This window comes from Cloeon dipterum, chromosome 4, assembly GCF_949628265.1.
Source record: "Cloeon dipterum chromosome 4, ieCloDipt1.1, whole genome shotgun sequence".
NCBI classification, from domain to species: domain Eukaryota; kingdom Metazoa; phylum Arthropoda; class Insecta; order Ephemeroptera; family Baetidae; genus Cloeon; species Cloeon dipterum.
Genome location: NC_088789.1, coordinates 4,146,886 through 4,166,830, shown reverse-complemented (window position 1 = coordinate 4,166,830; position 19,945 = coordinate 4,146,886). Strand labels below are relative to the sequence as shown.

General features: G+C 36.7%; 3 protein-coding genes across 3 annotated transcripts in view; 2 read left to right on the top strand and 1 right to left on the bottom strand.

The window, feature by feature from the left end:
* Positions 1–428: 428 nt before the first annotated feature.
* On the top strand, positions 429–5,323 carry LOC135942328 (neprilysin-4-like). Its single transcript, XM_065488380.1, has 13 exons — positions 429–887; positions 945–1,028; positions 1,199–1,401; positions 1,767–1,871; positions 1,936–2,100; positions 2,172–2,328; positions 2,481–2,695; positions 2,947–3,117; positions 3,683–3,854; positions 3,919–3,982; positions 4,033–4,195; positions 4,851–4,985; positions 5,084–5,323. Exons 1-13 carry the CDS (start codon positions 872–874, stop codon positions 5,213–5,215), a joined length of 1,782 nt encoding a protein of 593 aa, XP_065344452.1. The 5' UTR covers positions 429–871; the 3' UTR covers positions 5,216–5,323.
* A 5,142-nt stretch (positions 5,324–10,465) lies between these two features.
* Positions 10,466–13,692, top strand: LOC135942324 (endothelin-converting enzyme 2-like). The gene is made up of 7 exons (XM_065488372.1): positions 10,466–10,561; positions 10,631–10,787; positions 10,923–11,137; positions 11,387–11,563; positions 12,142–12,282; positions 13,304–13,453; positions 13,552–13,692. The coding sequence occupies exons 1-7, from the start codon at positions 10,466–10,468 to the stop codon at positions 13,690–13,692; spliced, it is 1,077 nt and encodes a 358-aa protein (XP_065344444.1).
* A 4,336-nt stretch (positions 13,693–18,028) lies between these two features.
* Positions 18,029–19,945, bottom strand: part of LOC135943387 (neprilysin-4-like) — a 7,113-nt gene continuing 5,196 nt past the window's right edge. The window contains exons 9-12 of the mRNA XM_065489888.1: positions 19,592–19,763; positions 19,258–19,524; positions 18,471–18,602; positions 18,029–18,308 (exon numbers count right to left, since the gene is read on the bottom strand). Of these exons, the coding sequence (XP_065345960.1) occupies positions 19,457–19,524; positions 19,592–19,763 (240 nt within the window). The 3' untranslated portion in view covers positions 18,029–18,308; positions 18,471–18,602; positions 19,258–19,456. The remainder of the gene's footprint in view (positions 18,309–18,470; positions 18,603–19,257; positions 19,525–19,591; positions 19,764–19,945) is intronic.

Genomic DNA, 19,945 nt, shown 5'->3' with positions numbered 1-19,945 from the left:
CTTAAAATACAAAATGATAAACAAAATATCACAAGTGAATATAAAGGACATATCAATGGAAACCTCGACAGTGCGTATCGAGTCTTTTCGAAGAACAACCAGACATGATGCCCAGCAGGTTCGACCACGTGAGTATGACAAAAGAGAATTTTGTACCAAAAGTTCCTCCAGGGGAAGTTGCTCTTCACAATTTAATTTGAGATAAATTATAAATAGTTAAAATATCACATAGGAAGTCAAAAGGATCTTGCTTTAACTCAATAATTTGATTTTAATTAACGTATTAATTATTGTTATGCAATTTTGATTATAAAGGTACGTGAGAAGTTTCTAAAACGGGAGTTTGAGTTTTCTAAAACCACTGACGCAAACTCAAAATGCAAGTGAGTTCTTGAAAATTAAGACGCGTAACATTATAAAAATATGAATGAATAAACTGAGAAAATTGTAAATAATTCAATATTTTTCTAGGTTTTATTTGCGAATTTTACCCTTGTACGCATTTTTTATCTCCCTATTTGTGTTCCTATTATATATGACTGGTGTGCATCACGATTTTAAGCTAGGTCGTAGCTGTGGAGAGTTTGAATATAAAACATCAATATCAGGTAAATGATTATTGTGTGCTTCCCGCCCCAGGACAACCTCAATACGGGGCGGGACTCCCACACATGCTCTTTGGAAGCATGCAGTTAGCTCAATTTGTTTTCTTTCCTTACAATTAGCTGCAAGAATTTCTTCGTCAATCGACACGAGCGTCGATCCGTGCGACGACTTCTACCAGTTTGCATGCGGAAGATGGATCGAAAATCACCCTGTTCCCGACGGTGCCTCGCACGTGGACCAGTTTCAACTCCTCAAAGACCAAAGCATGAATCAAATCAGAGGTTTTTAAACTCATATTGGCCGATATTATTACGTGACACGCATTTCGATTTATGTAGAAATCCTCGAGGCTGATAACTCAGATTTGACGGCGGGTCCTTTGATGCAGGCGAGAAGTTTGTACCGAAGCTGCTTGGATGAAGGTATCTCATCTGCGCGACTTTAACTAAAAGACAATATTTGAATTTATTATTCTTAATCTGAACAATAATAATGAATATCAAAATATAATTTTTCATTTCAACCAACAATATTTAAATTAAAAATACGTATACCAATAACAGATTGACCACCTCAAGTTTATTTTCCTCAGACAAAATAGAAAAGAAGGGTGTGGAGCCTATTCTGGAAGTTTTTCGCTCTCTAGGGCTTCCGCCAGTGCCAACGTTGAAGAAACGAGAAAGATTTTCGTGGCAAAGGGCTTTAATCAACGCAGAAAAAATGCTGGGCGATAGCATTTTCTTCTCATTAGACGTCATCCAGCATCCATTAGACAACTCCAAACACGTCCTGCAGGTCTGAATATGAAAAATATATAAATCCACCAAATTGATATAAATAAAACCGTTCTCAATTTATCCTGGAATGAGGTCAAATAAATATTGTAGAACCCTGACGGTATCAGCATAAGAGTTACTACTTTTGAACTATATAGCTTCCTAATTCAAACCTATTATTCGAGAGCGGTATTTAGAAATTTAAGAAATATTTTCCCGATGTTGCTAAGTGAAACCAATTTTGTTTTTATCCCATATTGTAAAAAATGGAATAACTCATCTAGTAAAATTAACACAAATGCGCGTCGTTTTATTTTATATTTGAAAAAAAATGCTATTTTGAGCGATTTTTCTTCTTCTACGAATTTTTTGTTGATTTTACAGGCACATAAAGAGAGCTATGAGGAGTTTCCAGAGACCCAATGTCAGGGAGACAGAGATACTGTAGAAGCTTTTATTGCTGATTTCATCAACATGTTCATCAAACACGTAATTTTTTATTTCAATGTTGCCACAAGACCCAATCATTCTATGCCTGGTGTGAAATTCGTAGGTTCCCAACGCGACTGTGGACGCGAAGCTAATGGCGAGCGATATATATGCGTTTCACTCGGAACTGAGAAAAATGACGACTAATGCGGGGCATTACCAGGAAATGACCCTGAGGGAATTTCAGGAGATCACCGACTCGCATATCAGAAAAAACTCCACCAACAGGGTAACTTGACAATTTCCTCAATATATGCACAAAGGTTATTCTCATCTCTCAACTTTTTCAAATTCCATCAGTTTAACTGGTCTATGTACTTCAACCAAGTGCTCAATATCGACGGCGAAAACGCCAGAATTAAGAGAAAAGAAAAGGACAAGCGGATCATAGTTAGAGATCAGCAATATTTCGAGCGGTGGTCGCGACTGTTACAAACCAGTAGCCCTGAAATGATCGGTGAGAGATATTTTGCAAATAGGCCTTACTTGGAAATAGTTGCCAAAAAGATGAAAATAGTGTCAGTAAAAATAATAATACGTATTTCATTAGTAGCTCCAACAGTGATGATAGAATAATTTTTTTATTTTGACCCAATATTTAAAATTCAGAGATGTACATCTGGTGGAGAGTGTTTTCGTCCCTTGCCCCTTACACAACAAGAGAATTCCAAATGAGGCAGCAAAAACTCTGGCAGAAGGTCGGTGGCACCCGCATAAGTACTCCAAGGTGGAAGGTTTGCGTGGAAATGGTCAACAAAGCGTACGGATATATCGTTAACTTCGAATACGCTAAGATTCACCTCGACAAAGACCTGAGAGAACAGGTGAAAGAAAAATAATTATTCAACTATTTCTGTTTACTGGCACATGAAGTGAGTTAAGCGTCGCATTAAAAAAAAGATGATTTCTTTCTTAGGATTATAGTAGCCGACAAAAGAATGAGTAATATTTATGATTTCAATAACGCATGCAATCATATTTTGTGGGGAATCTTAAAATTTCTTTCACATTAATTCAGCAATAACCGAGCTTCAAAAGTCAATAAAACGACCAATTATTATTATTCTATTTTCAGGCATTAAGGGTGTTTAGTGTAACTAAAAAGTACATCCTAAGTTATCTGAGTTGGATGTACTCAGTGACCAAGAAACAGGAAATAAAGAAAGTCGAATCACTAAGAGCCAATGTGGTGAACCCCGATGATGAGCCGCTGTTCCCCAGCAAACTAGAGCAATTTTATTCCTTGGTAGGGCTATGAAAATCAAACGATTATCGACAATTTTATTCTGTTCTTCCAATAATCGTTACGGGCCATCAATGGAGCACTATTAATGCAATTTTAAGCCTTTTTGAACCACAGTTAAAATCTTCTAAAAGCGTATAAATCTACTAAAACCGTCCAAAACCATCTAATGTGGCTAAAACCCAGAAGATTTCGTTTCTTCGCGTTAGGAATTTTTGCTCTATGTTTCAATTTCTAGCTGTTCAGTTTTTCTGTTAAAACAATTTTTCAAATGCGAAAAGTGGGTTTTGTTGCAATTTTATAGACCTGTTGAAGCACCGATGGACATTCAAAAATTTTGTTTCAAATAATTTCCTTTTTTGAAGTTTGTCCGCTTAAAATACATAAATTATACATACAACTGGGCATTTAAATTTTTCCAACAAAACCATCTGGATATATGGGTAATCTTTATTTCTTAACGCGCTGCATGAAATTTTCCTTTCTTTTATTAAATTGCTATTATTGCATTTTATCGCAGATTTTTAACTAAATATTTTTAATGCTATATTGCTTCTTGTTAATTCAGATCAATTTCGTTGACGGTGGTTTGTTTGAGTCGCAGTTGAAGATTCTGGCCGCCTTGGAAGCATCAAAGTTGAATTCACTGTACCTTACACCGAAGAGAGAGCCTACTTTAGTATATGACAGTGACCAGAGCAAGGCCAACGTCCATTACGATCCGGAAACCAATTCGATTTGTATGGAAACCAATACTTGAACAATCAACAATGAGCAAATTAATCATTTTTATTTCTGTGACAGCAATCCCAGTAAGCTTGTTGCAACCTCCAATTCATAGACTTCGTAGAAGGCAAGTGAATATTTTGCAGATTTTGATGGTGCAACAGCAGAGAGAATATATAAATGTGTTTTCAGCCCTGTGGATTTCGCAGCGATCAGCACTCTTATTAGCTTTGAAATCACCCGCGTCATCAACATTGGCCATGTGAAGAGGTTTAATGAAGCGCCAATTTGTGACGAAAATCGCAATAAGAGCAATAACACAACCACAAATAAACTACGAGACGGGGAAAGCCAGGTAAATGATCTCAATCTTTTTGTTCCTTCCTCTGATATCTTGCCCCTTTTTTTGTTAAATAATTGATCTCCTTAATCTGGGGTTCGATTACTACTGTTTAGGCACTGCAGTCTTTTATTGTTGGAAACTTTTGCGATGAACTAGATTATTGATATTTTATATAATTCCTGATTTTTATACGTATTTATATAGGGAAATATAGTCAAATCCCAATTTCTGTGCAAATTAGGTGGTTTTAAACAGTTTGTGACCGGTTGAAATGGATACGCAGAGCCATCTTGTCAGCCCAAATATCACGTTTTTTTGTCAAAATTTAGTACTTCTAACAAACAAAAAAGTACGTTTCTTTGTCCAAATGTCAAGTGTGTGTTTTTGTCATATTTAAGAAAAAGAAATGCAAAACAAAAAGTTTTCTATTTTTTTAGGTCAAAACTGGAAAAATGGTAACATATGAAACGAAGAATAATATTTTTGTTCGAACGGACTTTGAAGATAAAAGCGGGTTTAGACTATTTTAAGTATAATGGTTCGAGAGACTAAAATTACATGATTTTTGCTCATTCGAAGGTCCCGCATCCCGCAACGATTGAAAGATCAGAACAAATAATCGATCGTCTAATTCAGAACCGCTGATAATAAGATAATTTGTTCTTAGGCAACGCAAGATGAATGGCTGGCCTACATCTTTGGGCTGCAGAATTCCTTTAAAGCGTACTACTATAATGATATCCCTCGGCGCTGTGTGGAAGATTACTCGGAAGAGCAAATCTTTTTCCTTAGTTTCGCGAACGTAAGTTTTAAATGATTCTAATGCTGCCAAATTTTAATTTACAGTTGTTAAGAAATAATTGAGATTGCCAACTTTGCTAAATATTGCGTTTGTTGCAGATGTGGTGTTCAAACACGTCGCCCACCTCTGTGAATAATTTGTTACCTGGCCGGTCAATGGTGCTGGGAACCGTGTCAAAAATGAACGAGTTTGCGGAAGCGTGGAGTTGTCCAAAAGGCTCGAACGCCTAGTGATAGATATGTTAATTAGTAATACAAAAATTACTTTTGAATCTAAACCGAAATTTTCCCTTTTGCTAAGCTGTTGCAAGAAATGTATTGAATATATAAATAAATGGACGCCGGGGTATTACATGTTATTTCTTTTGCATTTTCCATTAGGTAGCTCTTATAGCACTTTAAATTTTAAGAAAATCGGCCTCAAAGTTAGCATTGTTTTAATTTCTGAAAAGAATTATGGAATCGGGCACTTAAAACTTATAAAAAGCCTTTTGCAGCTGCTTGAAATGAAATGCCATTTACTTTTCCAATTGCACTTCAATGTGCTTTCTCTTAAAATCATAAATATTTGCTATAATTTCTCCCAACAGACGGCATGGAGAGTTTTGACAATCGTGTGATTTGACGTGTGCTCAAAATTCACAATGCTCGACTGACAGTTAAGGCATTCTCCTCTGCTCTTCTCTCTCCAGCGCAATAACCGAGAAGTCCCCATTCTCAGGCACAGCGGATGGATAATTTTATAATTATTATTGTAAGAAGATATAAATATGCAAGCCTTGCAATCGCGAGCTTCTGTTTTAAATCCAGCAATACTGTAGGGGCGACTCGCGTGGACAGTATATCGTTTGATCGCAGTGTGTGTTCCTTATGGGAACTGGAGCTCCAGTTAAATACGACACGTTAAACATACAAAAATAATAGGATTAACATAAGAAAAATGCAAAATTAGAAATCACAGAGATTATATAGCTTGATATCAACTTATTATTTTTACTCAGCTGCATTAATAATGGTCACATATGTATACGCATTATAGACGAATCCAACGTGGGGTCATAGTCGACGTTCGGACGAGCGGTTGAATTTTGGAAATAATAAAACCAACTTAATACCGATAAATTTCTTTCTAAAAGGCGAAAGTAGCGTAAAGAAATCATTTTGATACATAATTGGTTATTGGGCATTTAAAGTCCGCTTCGCCGCATATAAACGCTCCGCCAAAATCGAGCGCCGCCGCACCGCGCTTCGCAAAATTGTCGACTGCCAAATTGTGCGCCGCCGCACAAAACGCCGCAAAAACCCTCGCCGCCACACCGCGCTTTGCAAAATTGTTGTGTAGGAAGCATTAAACAAAAACGTTTCAAAAAAATCGCGAAAACCAAAAAAGTCGCCGCCTTGCACCCGTGTTCAAATTGACGAATTCAGCGCTTAAAATGACCAAAAGTGTGTCAAAGTATCCGAAAGAAGCGACTAAACCGGCGTAAAGCAGTCCTCATGTAAATCGACCTGAGGAAGGTTGGCCGCGGGCGAGAGTTAAAAATCAACTAAAAGAGTGCGAAAAAAGCACCAAAACCAGCATCGAGAGCGATTTCAGGTCGTTTTACCCTGGAAAAGGTCGGCAGGGTATTTACCGTGAAAGTCGAAACGATTCAGAGGGTTCGTGGTCGCAGATATCACGAGTGGTCGAAATTTGCGGAAAATAAAACCATTCTCGGCTGCAGAGCCGCCGCACGGATAAGTAAAAAAACAACACAAAAACCCGAATTTTATTTTTTCTATGGGCTAGAAAAATCTGAAAATTGGTACGCAGACCCGTGTTGGTCATCAGCGTCGGTTCAAACAGGTTGCATTTCATTTGGTGTCTGCGTCTCGAAAAAATCGCCACTTTTTTGTTTTCCCCTGTTATTCTTATGAGCGAAGTTGAAAAATACCGTGTTTTAATGTTCAAAGTGCTGATTTTCAAATTTTGATTCGATCGTGCCGTACTTGGTCTTAAACGATTGCCAGATACAGAGCGCTAAATCGACATTGTACAGAATTTTTATTTATTGTTCCATTCGTGAGATTCGGCAGCCGAAAGTTGCAAGTTAAGGCGAAAGCACGAACTTCCGACTTCCTCAAAAATAAAACCTACAGTACAATTTTGATGAAACTCGCATAAAATGATTTTCATTCGATATCTAGCTCAGAAGGCTAGACGGCATATCCCAAAAAACCTCGGGTCACGGGTTTTTTTAAATTTTAACTTTTTGAACATTTCGCCGAAAATTTGCCGCCGCGTCCCGAAAAATTGTCGGATTTTAAAAAACCGCACACGAGCAGACCGGGACCGTGGAGGCGCATCGTCTGGTGTAGCAAAAATTCCGCCGGCCCACAGGGCCCCAGCAAGGCCCCAAAAACTAAAAATTTAAAATGTCACAAACCGCGATTTCGACCTTTAAAAATTTATAGCTCCGGTCCTATTTTTCCTAAAACCAATATTCCCCGTACTCGCCGCAAAATTCTGCGTCCGATAGACCCCCTCGCTGCCCTCGACCAGCCCCTACACCCCCGAAAGGATTTTTACTGATTAATTGAAACCAAGACAATCAGTATGGTCATCAAAAAAGGTGATTTGTCTGATAAATAATCAAAATTTGTCATCTCTTCATAGAAAAATGCCTTCAACAAGCGGTTGTTGTGAAGATGAAATAATAAACAACAAAAATTTAATGGGAGTCTGTCGTGTTAAATCAACAAATAATTCATTTATTCTGAAGATGCCAACATAAACAAATAATGTTACAAAATCATTATAGCTGTATTTTTTATATTGATCAACTTGTGTGCACTCAAAGATTGGAAGAAACTAATTAATTGAAAACTAATTATAATCTGATTCGCATATTTTACTCAGAGCAGCCTCTGCTGTTCACGTTGCAAAACTAAAATATTTTAAGATAGCCGTTAACTTATTTTATTCTCGGTCCAAGCAAGTCCGGTACAAGCTAGATTCTTGCCTGTCTCAAGGAAAACAGTAGCAAATACGAAGTTACTATCATCCAGTTTTGCTCCAGAAATAGCAAAGTTAGTCATAAACTGTATTTTTAGTGTGAGCATCAAGATCAAAAGTCACACGCCTCTTATTTTATTCATATTTTGATCAGCGAGCACCTAGAATTGGTCCAAATGCCAGGCGCCATCAATCCACCTGTCGCATTCAGGTAGAAATCGTCACATGAATCTACGCTTGTGTGTCGATTCATACAATTAATCTTGCAGCTGTGTGAAGAATAGACGAAAATATTAGTCTCGTTGTTTTCCGTTAAGCAGGTCGAGTAAAAATATTAGTGACGAATCTGTTTATGATATTTCCACTAAAAAAAAAAAAAAATGAAAAACAAAATATCACAAGTGAAGATAAAGGACATATTGTGGAAACCTCGACAGTGTGTATCGTGTCTTTTCAAACAACAACCAGCCAGGATGCCCAGCAGGTTCGACCATGTGAGTATGACGAAAGGGTATTTTGTGCCGAAAGTTACTCCGGAAAGTTGCTCTTCTCACAACTGAATTTGGGATAAATTATAAATAGTTAAAATATCACACTGAGAATCAAAAGGACCTTGCTTTAACTCATAAATTTAGTTTTAATCGATTTATTAATTACTGCAATGCGATTTTGTTTTTAAAGGTACGTGAGACGTTACAAAAATGGGAGTTAAAGTTGTCTAACACAACTGACGCAAACTCAAAATGCAAGTAAGTTCTTGAAAATTAAGACGCTCAACATTATAAAACAAAGAATGAAAAAAGTGAGAAAATGGTAAATAATGCAATATTTTTCTAGGTTTCATTTGCGATTTTTACCTTGGTGCATAATGATGATCTTCCTATCTGCGTTCGTATTAATGAATGGTGCGCATAATGATAATAAATTCTGGAAATGTAGAAATTCGGACACTTCTCTTCTGCATGCATCAATATCAGGTAAATGATGCTTGTGGGCGTCCCGTCCCAGGACACCCTTGACACGGGGCAGCACTCCCACATGCTCTTTGGAAGCATGCATTTAGCTCAATTTGTTTTCTTTCCTTACAATTAGCTGCAAGAATTTCTTCGTCAATCGACACAAGCGTCGATCCGTGCGACGACTTCTACCAGTTTGCATGCGGAGGATGGATCGAAAAACACCCTGTTCCCGACGGTGCCTCGCACGTGGACCAGTTTCAACTTCTCAAAGACCAAAGCATGAATCAAATCAGAGGTTTTTAAACTCATATTGGCCGATATTATTACGTGACACGCATTTCGATTTATGTAGAATTCCTCGAGGCTGACAACTCACATTTGACGGTGATTCCTTTGATGCAGGCGAGAAGTTTGTACCAAAGCTGCTTGGATGAAGGTATCTCATCTGCGCGACTTTAACTCTAAGACAATATTTGAATTTATTACTATTCTTAAAAGAACGATAATAATTAATATCAAAAATTTTTTTTTCTATTTTAAGCAATAATAATTAAAAATATAGCACCAATAACAGATTGACCACCTCAGATAATGTGTATTTTCCTTAGACAAAATAAAAAAGAATGGTGTGGAGCCTATTCTGGAAGTTTTACGCTCTCTAGGGCTACCGCAAGTGCCAACGTTGAAGAAACAAGGAACATTTTCGTGGCAAAGGGTTCTAATCAACACAGAAAAAATGCTGGGCGATAGCATTTTCTTCTCATTAGACGTCATCCAGCACCCATTAGGCAACTCCAAACGCGTCCTGCAGGTCTGAATATGAACCCCTTTTTAAAAATATAAATCCACTAATTGGTAAAAATAAAACCGTTCTCATTTAATCCTGGAATATGGGGACAAATAAATATTATAAAACCCTGAGGAGGTCAGCATAATTTGGAATCTCTGTTTTTGAACTGGGTTCCTAGCTCCTATTTTAATCCTTTTATTCATGAGCGGTAAATAATAGAAATTTTAGAAAAATCGTGCTGATGTTGTTAAGTGAAACCGATTTTGTTTTTATCCCAAATTGTAATAAAAAATTGACATATATAATACAACACTATGTCTCTTTATTTGTAATTCTATTTTGGCAGTCAGTAACTGCAGCCCCTCTTCACGGAATAATTCATTTATCCAGTAGAATGTAGAATTTATACAAATGCGTGTCATTTAATTTGATATTTGAAAAAAGAAGACTATTTTGAGCGATTTTTCTTCTTCTACGAATTTTTTATTGATTGCAGGTTCATAAAGGGAGCTATGAGGAGTTTCCAGAGACCAAATGTAAGGGAGATAGAGATACTGTACAATCTTTTATTGCTGATTTCATCAACATGTTCATCAAACACGTAATTTTTTATTTCAATGTTGCTACAAGGCCCAATCCTTCTATGCTCGGGTTGAAATTCGTAGGTTCCAGGCGCGACTGTGGACGCGAAACGAATGGCAAGCGATATTTACGCGTTTCACTCGAAACTGAGGAACATGACGACAATAAATGCGGGGCATTACCAGGAAATGACCGAGAGTGAATTGCAGGAGATCACCGACTCGCATATCAGCACAAACTCCACCAACAGGGTAACTTGTCCATTTCCTTAATATGCACAAAGTTTATTCTCATCTCTCAACTTTTTCGAATTCAATCAGTTTAACTGGTCTGTGTACTTCAACCAAGTGCTCAATATCGACGGCGAAAACGCCAGAATTAAGAGAAAAGAAAAGGTCAAGCGGATCATAGTTAGAGATCAGCAATATTTCGAGTGGTGGTCGCGACTGTTTCACACCAGTAGCCCTGAAACGATCGGTGAGAGATATTTTGCAAATGGCCTTATTTGGAAATAGTTGAGAAAAAGTTAAAAATAATCATACGTATTCATTATTTACACTCACAGTTACGGTTAAATTATATTTTTGTTTTGACCCAATATTTAAAATTCAGAGATGTACATCTGGTGGAGAGTGTTTTCATCCCTTGCCCCTTACACAACAAGAGAATTCCAAATGAGGCAGCAAAAACTCTGGCAGAAGGTCGGTGGCACCCGCATAACTACTCCAAGGTGGAAGGTTTGCGTGGAAATGGTCAACAAAGCGTACGGATATATCGTTAACTTCGAATACGCTAAGATTCACCTCGACAAAGACCTGAGAGAACAGGTGGAAGAAAAATAATTATTCAATAATTGCTCTTTACTGGCACATGGAGCGAGTTTAGGGTCTTTTTTTTTAAAAAAATACTATATCATTTTTAGGATAATAGTTACCAACAGAAAAATGAGTACTATTTATGATTTCAATAACGCAATGATATTTTGTGGGGAATCTTATAATTTATTTCACATTAATCGGCAATAAGCGAGCTTCAAAAGTCGATAAACTGACCAATAATTATAATTCTACTTCCAGGCATTATGGATGGTTAGTGAAATTAAAGAGTACATCAAAAGGTATGGGACGAAACTGAATTGGATGGACTCGGAGACCAAGAAACAGGGGCTAAAGAAAATCGAATCACTAAGAGCCAATGTGGTTAACCACGATGAGCCGCTGTTCCCCAGCAAACTAGAGCAATTTTACTCCTTGGTAGGGCTATGAAAATCAAACGATTATCGACAATTTTATTCTGTTCTTCCAATAATCGTTACGGGCCATCAATGGAGCACTAATAATGCTTTTTTAGGCCTTTTGAATCACACCTAAAATCTTCTAAAAAGCGTCTAAATCGACCAAAACTGTCTAAAACCATTTCATTTGGTTAAAACCCAGAAAAAGTGCATAATATATTGTCTCAGGAATATTTGGTCATTTGTTTCAATTCTAGCTGTTCGGTTTTTCAGTTTTAACAAGTTTTTCAAATGAAAAAAGTATAGTGTTCTATTTTATAGACCTGTTGAAACACAGATGGACATTCAAAATTTTTTTCAAGTTCATTCATGATCAAACTTAAAAAAATTTCATGAAATTGGTAAAATCTGCTTAAAATACATAAATAAACTATAAATACATAGTTTTTTTCATCAAAACCATCTGGATATATGGGTAATCTTTATTTCTTAACGCTGCATTAAGTTTTCTTTTCTTTTGAATTGCTATTATTGCATTTTATCGCAAATTTTTAACTAAATATTTATTAACGGCTATATTGCTTCTTGTTAATTCAGATCAATTTCGCCGACGGTGGTTTGTTTGAGTCGCAGTTGAAGATTCTGGCCGCTTTGGAAGCATCAAAGTTGAATTCACTGTACCTTACACCGAAGAGAGAGCCTACTTTAGTATATGACAGTGACCAGATCAAGGCCAACGTGCGTTATGATCCGGAAACCAATTCGATTTGTAAGCAAACCAATACTTGAACAATCAACATTAAGCAAAACAATTATTTTTATTTCTATGACAGCAATCCCAGTAAGCTTGTTGCAACCTCCATTGCATGAACTTCGTAAAAAGCAAGTGAATATTTTATAGAATTTTATTTTGGCGCAACAGCGAGAATATGTGTTTTCAGCCCTGTGGAGTTCGCAGCGATCAGCACACTTATTAGCTTTGAATTCACCCGCGCCTTCAACATAGGGCATGTGAAGAGGATTAAAGAAGCGTTAATTTGTAACGAAAATCACAATGAGAGCAATACCAAAATCGCAAGTAAACTACAAGACGAAGAAAGTCAGGTAAATATGGTCTCAACGTATTTTTTTGCTTCCCGATATCTTGCCCCTTTTCTTGTTAAATAATTGATCTCCTTAATCTGGTGTTCGATTACAACCGTTTAGGCACTGTAGGCTTATATTGTTAGAAACTTTTGCGATAAACTAGATTTTTCATATTCAATATAATTCCTGTTTTTTAGACGTATTTTCGAACATTTTAGGCCCGAATGCTTTGCTTATTAGCCGGTTTTAAATAGTTCCTGGCCGGTTGAAATTGATACAGAGATACTTTTCACGCCAAATAATACGTGGTTTTGGTAAAAAATTCAGCATTTATACTGAACATAAATGTACATTTTTGACCAACTGTAATATGTGTTTTTGTCCTCGATTTTAAGAAGTTATATAACATTAAAAAATGCAAAACTTTGAGTTGTTTATATTTTTCCGTCCAAACTGAAAAATAGCAACATATGAAAATCGAAGTGTGATATTTTCTTTCGAACGGTTTTTGAAGATTTAAATGGGTTTCGACGATTCTAAGTATGGTTTAAGAGGCTAAAATTACAAGATTTTTGCTCATTCGAAGGTCCCGCATTCCGCAACGATTGAAAGATCAGATAAAATAGTCGATCGTCTAATTCACAGCCGCTGATACAAAATTATTTGTTCTTAGGCAACGCAAGACGAATGGCTGGCCTACATCTTTGGGCTGCAGAGTGCCGTTAACGCGTACTTTGATTATCATGTATCTTTTTTTAGACCTTCCTCTGCTTGTGTGGAAGATTACTCGGAAGAGCAAATCTTTTTCCTTAGTTTCGCGAACGTAAGTTTTACACGATTCTAATGCTGCCAAATTTGAATTTACAGTTGTTAAAGAATAATTGAGATTGCCAATTTCGCTAAATATTGCGTTTGTTGCAGATGTGGTGTTCGAACAAGTCGCCCAACTCTGTGAATAATTTGTTGACTAGACGGTCCATGGTGCTGGGAACCCTATCAACGATAAACGAGTTTTCGAGAGCTTGGAATTGTCCAAAGGGCTCTATAATGAACCCCTGGTGAAAACATTGTCAAACATAAAAATTAATTTTGAATCTAAACCGAAATTTTCCCTTTTGCTAAGCTGTTGCAAGAAATGTATTGAATATTATAAATAAATGGACGCCGGGGTTTTACATGTTATTCAGTTTGCATTTTCCATTAAGTAGCTCTTATTAGCACCTTACATTTTCGAGAAAATCGGCCCCGATGTTGCCATTGTTTTAATTTCTCAAAGAAATTTTGGAATCGCGCATTGACATCTTTAAAGCCTTTTGCAGCTGTTTGATTTGAAGTGCCATTTACTTTTCCAATCGCACTTCAATGTGCTTTCTCTGAAAATCATCAATATTTTGTGTTTTGACAATCGTGTGATTTGAAGTGTGCACAAAATTCACAATGCTCGACTGACAGTCAAGGCATTCTCCTATGCTCATTTCTCTCCGGCGCAATAAGCGAGAAGTCCCCACTCTCAGGCACAGCGAATATGGATAGTTGTATAATTATTTTTTGCAAGAAGATGCAAATATACAAGCCTTTTGCAATCGCGAGCTTCTGTTTTAAATCCAGCAATACCATAGGAGCGACGCGTGGACACGAGGACAGTATCGTTTGATTGCGGTGTGTGTAAATGACTTATGGAAACTTTAGCTCCAGTTAAATACAACACGTTAAACATATATACAAAAATAAAAGGATATGAGAAAAATTCAAAATTAGAAATCACAGAGATTTTATATCGTGATATCAACTTAAATTTTTTTACTCAGCCGCATTAATGATGGTCATATATACGCAATTTGAAGAATTTTTAAAACGTATTTTTAAAGATGAAGTCGAAAAAGGTCGATAAACTGACCAATAATTATAATTCTACTCTCAGGCAATATGGATGTTTAGTGAAATTAAAGATTACATCAAAATGTATGGGATGAAACTGAATTGGATGGACTCAAGGATCAGGGACTTAAGAAAATCGAATCACTAAGATAGCTGCTGCGATGCAGCAGCTGAACGTGCACCAGCCGTCAATTCGTCTTGAATTGGCTGGACTTTTAATGTTTTTTCCAATAAATATGATTTTCTAAAAAAAAGAGCCAATGTGGTTAGCTCCGATGATGAGCCGCTGTTCCCCAGCAAACTAGAGCAATTTTACTCCTTGGTAGGGCTGTGAAAATTAGACGGTGATCGACTATTTTATTCTGTTCATCCAATAATCGTTACGGGACCATCAAAGGAGCACTAATAAAATGCATTTTAAACCTTTTGAACCACACTTAAAATCTTGTATCTAACATCGTGTAAACCACCAAATCCGTCTAATTTGACTAAAACCCACAAAAAGCGCACCTATTGTTTCTTCGCGTTAGGTATTTTTGCTCATTGTTTAAATTTGTAGCTCTTTAGTTTTTCAGTTAAAACAATTTTTCAAATAAATGCCAATTGGGTTGTGTTTCAATTTTATAGACCTGTTGAAACACAGATTGACAGTCAAAATTTTTGTTTAAAATAATTTCCTTTTTTTGAAGCTCGTGAAATTGGTGCTATATATAGTATATGTATAGTGCTTAAAGCTGCTAAAGCGATGAGCTACCTTGTACGCACCCTATATTCTTCTTTATCTAGACTCGTGCAAGCGCAAGCAAATAGTTGTAATAGCTGAAGTGCACAAGATTCCTCACCTACGCAGTATAATACGTGTTACAGGTACTGCCTGCCGGCGTATGTCACTTTAGCTCCCCACACTCGTCGCAGCATACTCACAAGCCTGCATTAGCCGAGTGTGATTGTAGCCGTAGCCTAAACAAAAATTTTCCCCCTTTCTGTAGGTGGTTTCCTTGGAGGTAAGGAATTTCGTTTTGTTTTATAATTTGGTGTAATTATTTTCAACTTTATTTGTTGGGATATGGGGGTGTGATATACTTTTTAAATCTTGAATGCTCTGCTGGAAATGATCAATATTGGTCGTAAGACATCTGAGCCAGCCGCGCCGCGCCAGCCGACTCAGCCGCTCCTTTTCTCGAGCCGCCAGCCGCCGACCTTTTTTATCGGCTCAGCCGGCTGAGCCGCGCCAGCTACCCAGCCACCCATAATGTTTATCTTTTCCATTTTTTCATTTCACGTGCCTAGACATCTGAGCCGCCCGCATTTTGATCGGCGGCTGGCTTTCCGGCTCCGAGCCGTCAATACAGACATCGGCGGCTGGCTGGCAAAATTTCATCGGCTCGGCTGGCGGCTGGCTTGCAGCCGGCTCATGTGCTTTTTAAGACTGCATAACTCAAAAATCGCAACTAACAACTTACTAACAACTAAAACCCGCATTTTTCCGGAAAAAACAAACTGCATTGCTAAAAAAATATGTATTTTAGAGTTTTTTTTTTATGAAATTTTGCGATTTTTTTCTGAATCACATTCATTTTTATAGAATTTCAAAAATGCTCATGATGCTGGATGACCAAAAGTAGGGATTTTTAAAAAATCAGAAGGTTAATTCCTCCGAAAGACCGAAAATTTTAACACTCAACAGTCATCGTAATTTTCCAAAATTTCTGACTTTTGACACGGAATGTGCCCTTTTTAGGGTTTTTCGGCTGGCTCAGATGTCTACGACGTGCCCCAAAGTTAAAAAAAACTTTGCGCTGTTCTCTGTTTCATGGAAATTTTTCTCAAGTAGTTCGTGCTCGTAATTGAAATGGTTTATTTTCAATTTTGGCTCGTTTTTATTACCTACTTGATGCAAAGAAAAATCTTTGTCTAATCAAAAGTTTTTACATGAATTGACTTTTGCTGTAATTTTTTTATTTTAAACATAAATTCATTATGCTTCAAAGGATTTTTAAAAAATATACGGTAGATGTTAAAGCATATCAAAAATCTATTTTGATGGCAAATATTGTGCCTGAGGAAAATTACATTTTCGGTGATCGACTAACACTTCTTGGTAGTTCTGGAGTGGTGGATGTTTCATATTGAAGGTGTTATTATTGTCTTACAGAATCTAGAGTTAAGAATTTGAAAATATTGAATTTTAAATCTAGACTACAACAAACTCATAGTTTAGCCCTTTATTTGACAGTTTGTCTGGCTTGCCTTCTCTCGGCACAACTCTGTTCGTTCCCTGTTCATTCGGCCGCATTTCGGAAAGTTCTAGCTTGCACATTCGCAAAACCCAGAAAATGGATTTTACCAATTTTTTGAGCCCCAAATCTCGGATTCTTAATTGTTATAATAATTTCAAAAATTGCATAGTATTCGACTCGTCTCGACCTCTCCTATAGATGGCTCATGAGTTTTGGGGGTGACCAAAAACTCTCCCCATTCCACCCTATGCAGCTCGAGCTGAGCTTCCCAACAGGCGTTGTCCGATTTTACCAATTGTCCTAATTTACCTAATTTTGGCTGACCTGAAATTCAAATTTTCACTCCCCTGAAATATTTAACGTTGCAAATTGAAAAATAATGCAAGATTCGGATTCCCCGTGAAATTTTACCCTAGAAAATAAATTTATCACTGCATAATTTAGTCGGAAAAGCAAAGCAAAGTAATTTTTGTCGCTACTGCAATGCATAGGGAGGAATGGGGGAAAAATCAAAGTGTATTTTAGAAATTGTTTTCGAAAATTATATGATGTGTTTAAAAGTAGTCCTTTGCAGGCAGAAAATTTCATAGATCCGGAATATTTGACAAATATATTTTTTTAAAAACCTCGGAAAGTGGAAAATTTTCAAATTTAGTTTTTTTTTCAACTCCTTATCTCGATTTATTATAACCATCCAGCGGGGTCCAGATGTGCGATAAAATTGGTTTCCACTGCGCAGATCCAAGATGGTGTCTGAATGTGGGAAACATAAAGCTGTCTTTGGATTCCCGTACAAAAGTCAGAGTTTGTTTTTACGATCCAAAGGACACAATTAATACAAGTAATGCAAATTATGTCACAATATTAACGAAAATTTCGAAAATTTGGTTCTTTTCACGCATTTTAACATAACCGTTTTTTCGCGCCACACTACACCGGACGCCATATCTGCGCGTCGCACGAATCTGGCCCCCGCTGTAACCATCAGAATTGCAAAATTTAAACACAATTGGACTAGACACTAGACCCGACCTGACTAGCTGAAGGATTCTCAAAGGTGCTCTTTTTGAGCACTAAAAGTTGCTATACTTCATCCACCTCAAAAAAGTAAACCATTTTTTGCTCTGGATTTTTGTAATAATTAACATTTAATTTACAATATTTTTCTGTTTAAGTATTGAAAGAAAAGACAGGTTGTAAATATAGAAGTAATTCAATATGCACGAACATATAACCATAGCCACACTTGAGAGTTCTCCAAGAAAAAGAAGAAAGTGGAAACAAAAAGGGCAATGCAAAAAAGGAATAACATGCTAAACCCTGGCGTCCATTTATTTATATATTAAATACATTTCTAGCAGCAGCAAAATGGAAAATTTTGGTTTAGACTCAATAATAATTTTTATCTTTGTAATGTTCTCATTAGGGATTCATTTTAGAGCCTTTTGGACAACTCCACGCTTCCGCAAACTCGTTCATTTTTGACAGGGCTCCCAGAACCATGGACCGGCCAGGAACCAAATTATTCACAGAGTTGGGCGACGTGTTCGAACACCACATCTGCAACAAACGCAATATTGAGCGAAGTTATATAACACGCTTTTTATTATTTTTTTAAAAGTGCAAACTCATCTCTGGCAGTTTCATAAGCCTGTTGACTCTCTTTTTATGTATAATATGGTGTATAGAAATAAATAAATAAATAAACCATGTAAAACTTACGTTCGCGAAACTAAGGAAAAAGATTTGCTTTTGTGAGTAATCTTCCACACAGTGAGGGGCATTATTAAAGGTGTACGCATTGAAGGAACTCCGCAGCCCTAAGATGTAGGCCTGCCATTCGTCTTGCATTACCTAAAAGAACAAATAAATTTTTACCATCGGTGGTGAATTAGACGATCGACTATTTTATGTGATCTTTCAATCGTTGCGGGATGTGAGGCTTTAGGATGAGCAAAAATCATGTTATTTTAGTCTCTTGAACCATACTTAAAATCGTCTAAATCTTCAAAAACTGTTCGAAAAAATGTCTCACTCTTCGTATCATAATATTGTCACCATTTTTCAATTTGGACGTAAAAATATTGACAACTTTTAGTTTTGCTTTTTTAAGGTAATTATATATTTAAATATGACAAAAACACATTTCACATTTGGACGAAAATTTACTTTTGTTTGTTAGAAGTGCTAACAATAAATTTTGACAAAAAAAAGTGATATTTGGACTGAAATTCAAGATGGGTATCTGTATCCATTAAATTTTAACCGACCAGATATTGTTTAAAACCGCCTAATTTGCACAGGAATTGGGATAAAATAATTGATTATATTTCCCTAAAATCAGGAATTATATAAAATATCAATAATCTATAGTTTATCGCAAAAGTTTCTAACAATAAAAGACTGCAGTGCCTAAACAGTCGCAATCAAAAACCAGATTAAGGAGATTAAATATTTATCAAGAAGGGGCAAGATATCGGGAAAGAACAAAAAGATTGTGATCATTTACCAGACTTTCCCCGTCTCGTAGTTCATTCGCGGTTGTGGTATTGCTCTCATTGTGATTTTCGTTACAAATTGACGCTTCTTTAAACCTCTTCACATGCCCTTTGTTGAAGGCGCGGGTGAATTCAAAGCTAATTAGAGTGCTGAGCGCAGCGAACTCCACAGAGCTGCAACACATATTCTCTTTCTTGCGCCATTAAAATCTATAAAATATTCACTTGCCTTGTAAGAAGTTCATGAATTTGAGGTTGCAACAAGCTTACTGGGATTGCTGTCATAGAATTGAAAATATTTAATTATTTGCTTAATGTTGATTGTTCAAGTATTGGTTTGCTTACAAATCGAATTGGTTTCCGGATCATAATGGACGTTCGCCTTGATCTGGTCACTGTCATATACTAAAGTAGGCTCTCTCTTCGGCGTAAGGTACAATGAATTCAACTTTGACGCTTCCAAGGTGGCCAGAATCTTCAAATGCAACTCAAACAAATCACCATCGATGAAATTAATCTGAATTAACAAGAAGCAATAGAGCCCATTAATCATTATTTAGTTCAAAATATTAAGGACAAAAAACGGAAAATGTAAAAATCAGCAATTCAAAAGGAAACCCTAGAGAGCTAGCAATACAGATTGCCCATGTATCCAGAGGAGGTTATGAGAAAACAAAAAATTATAAAGGTCTGCAATAG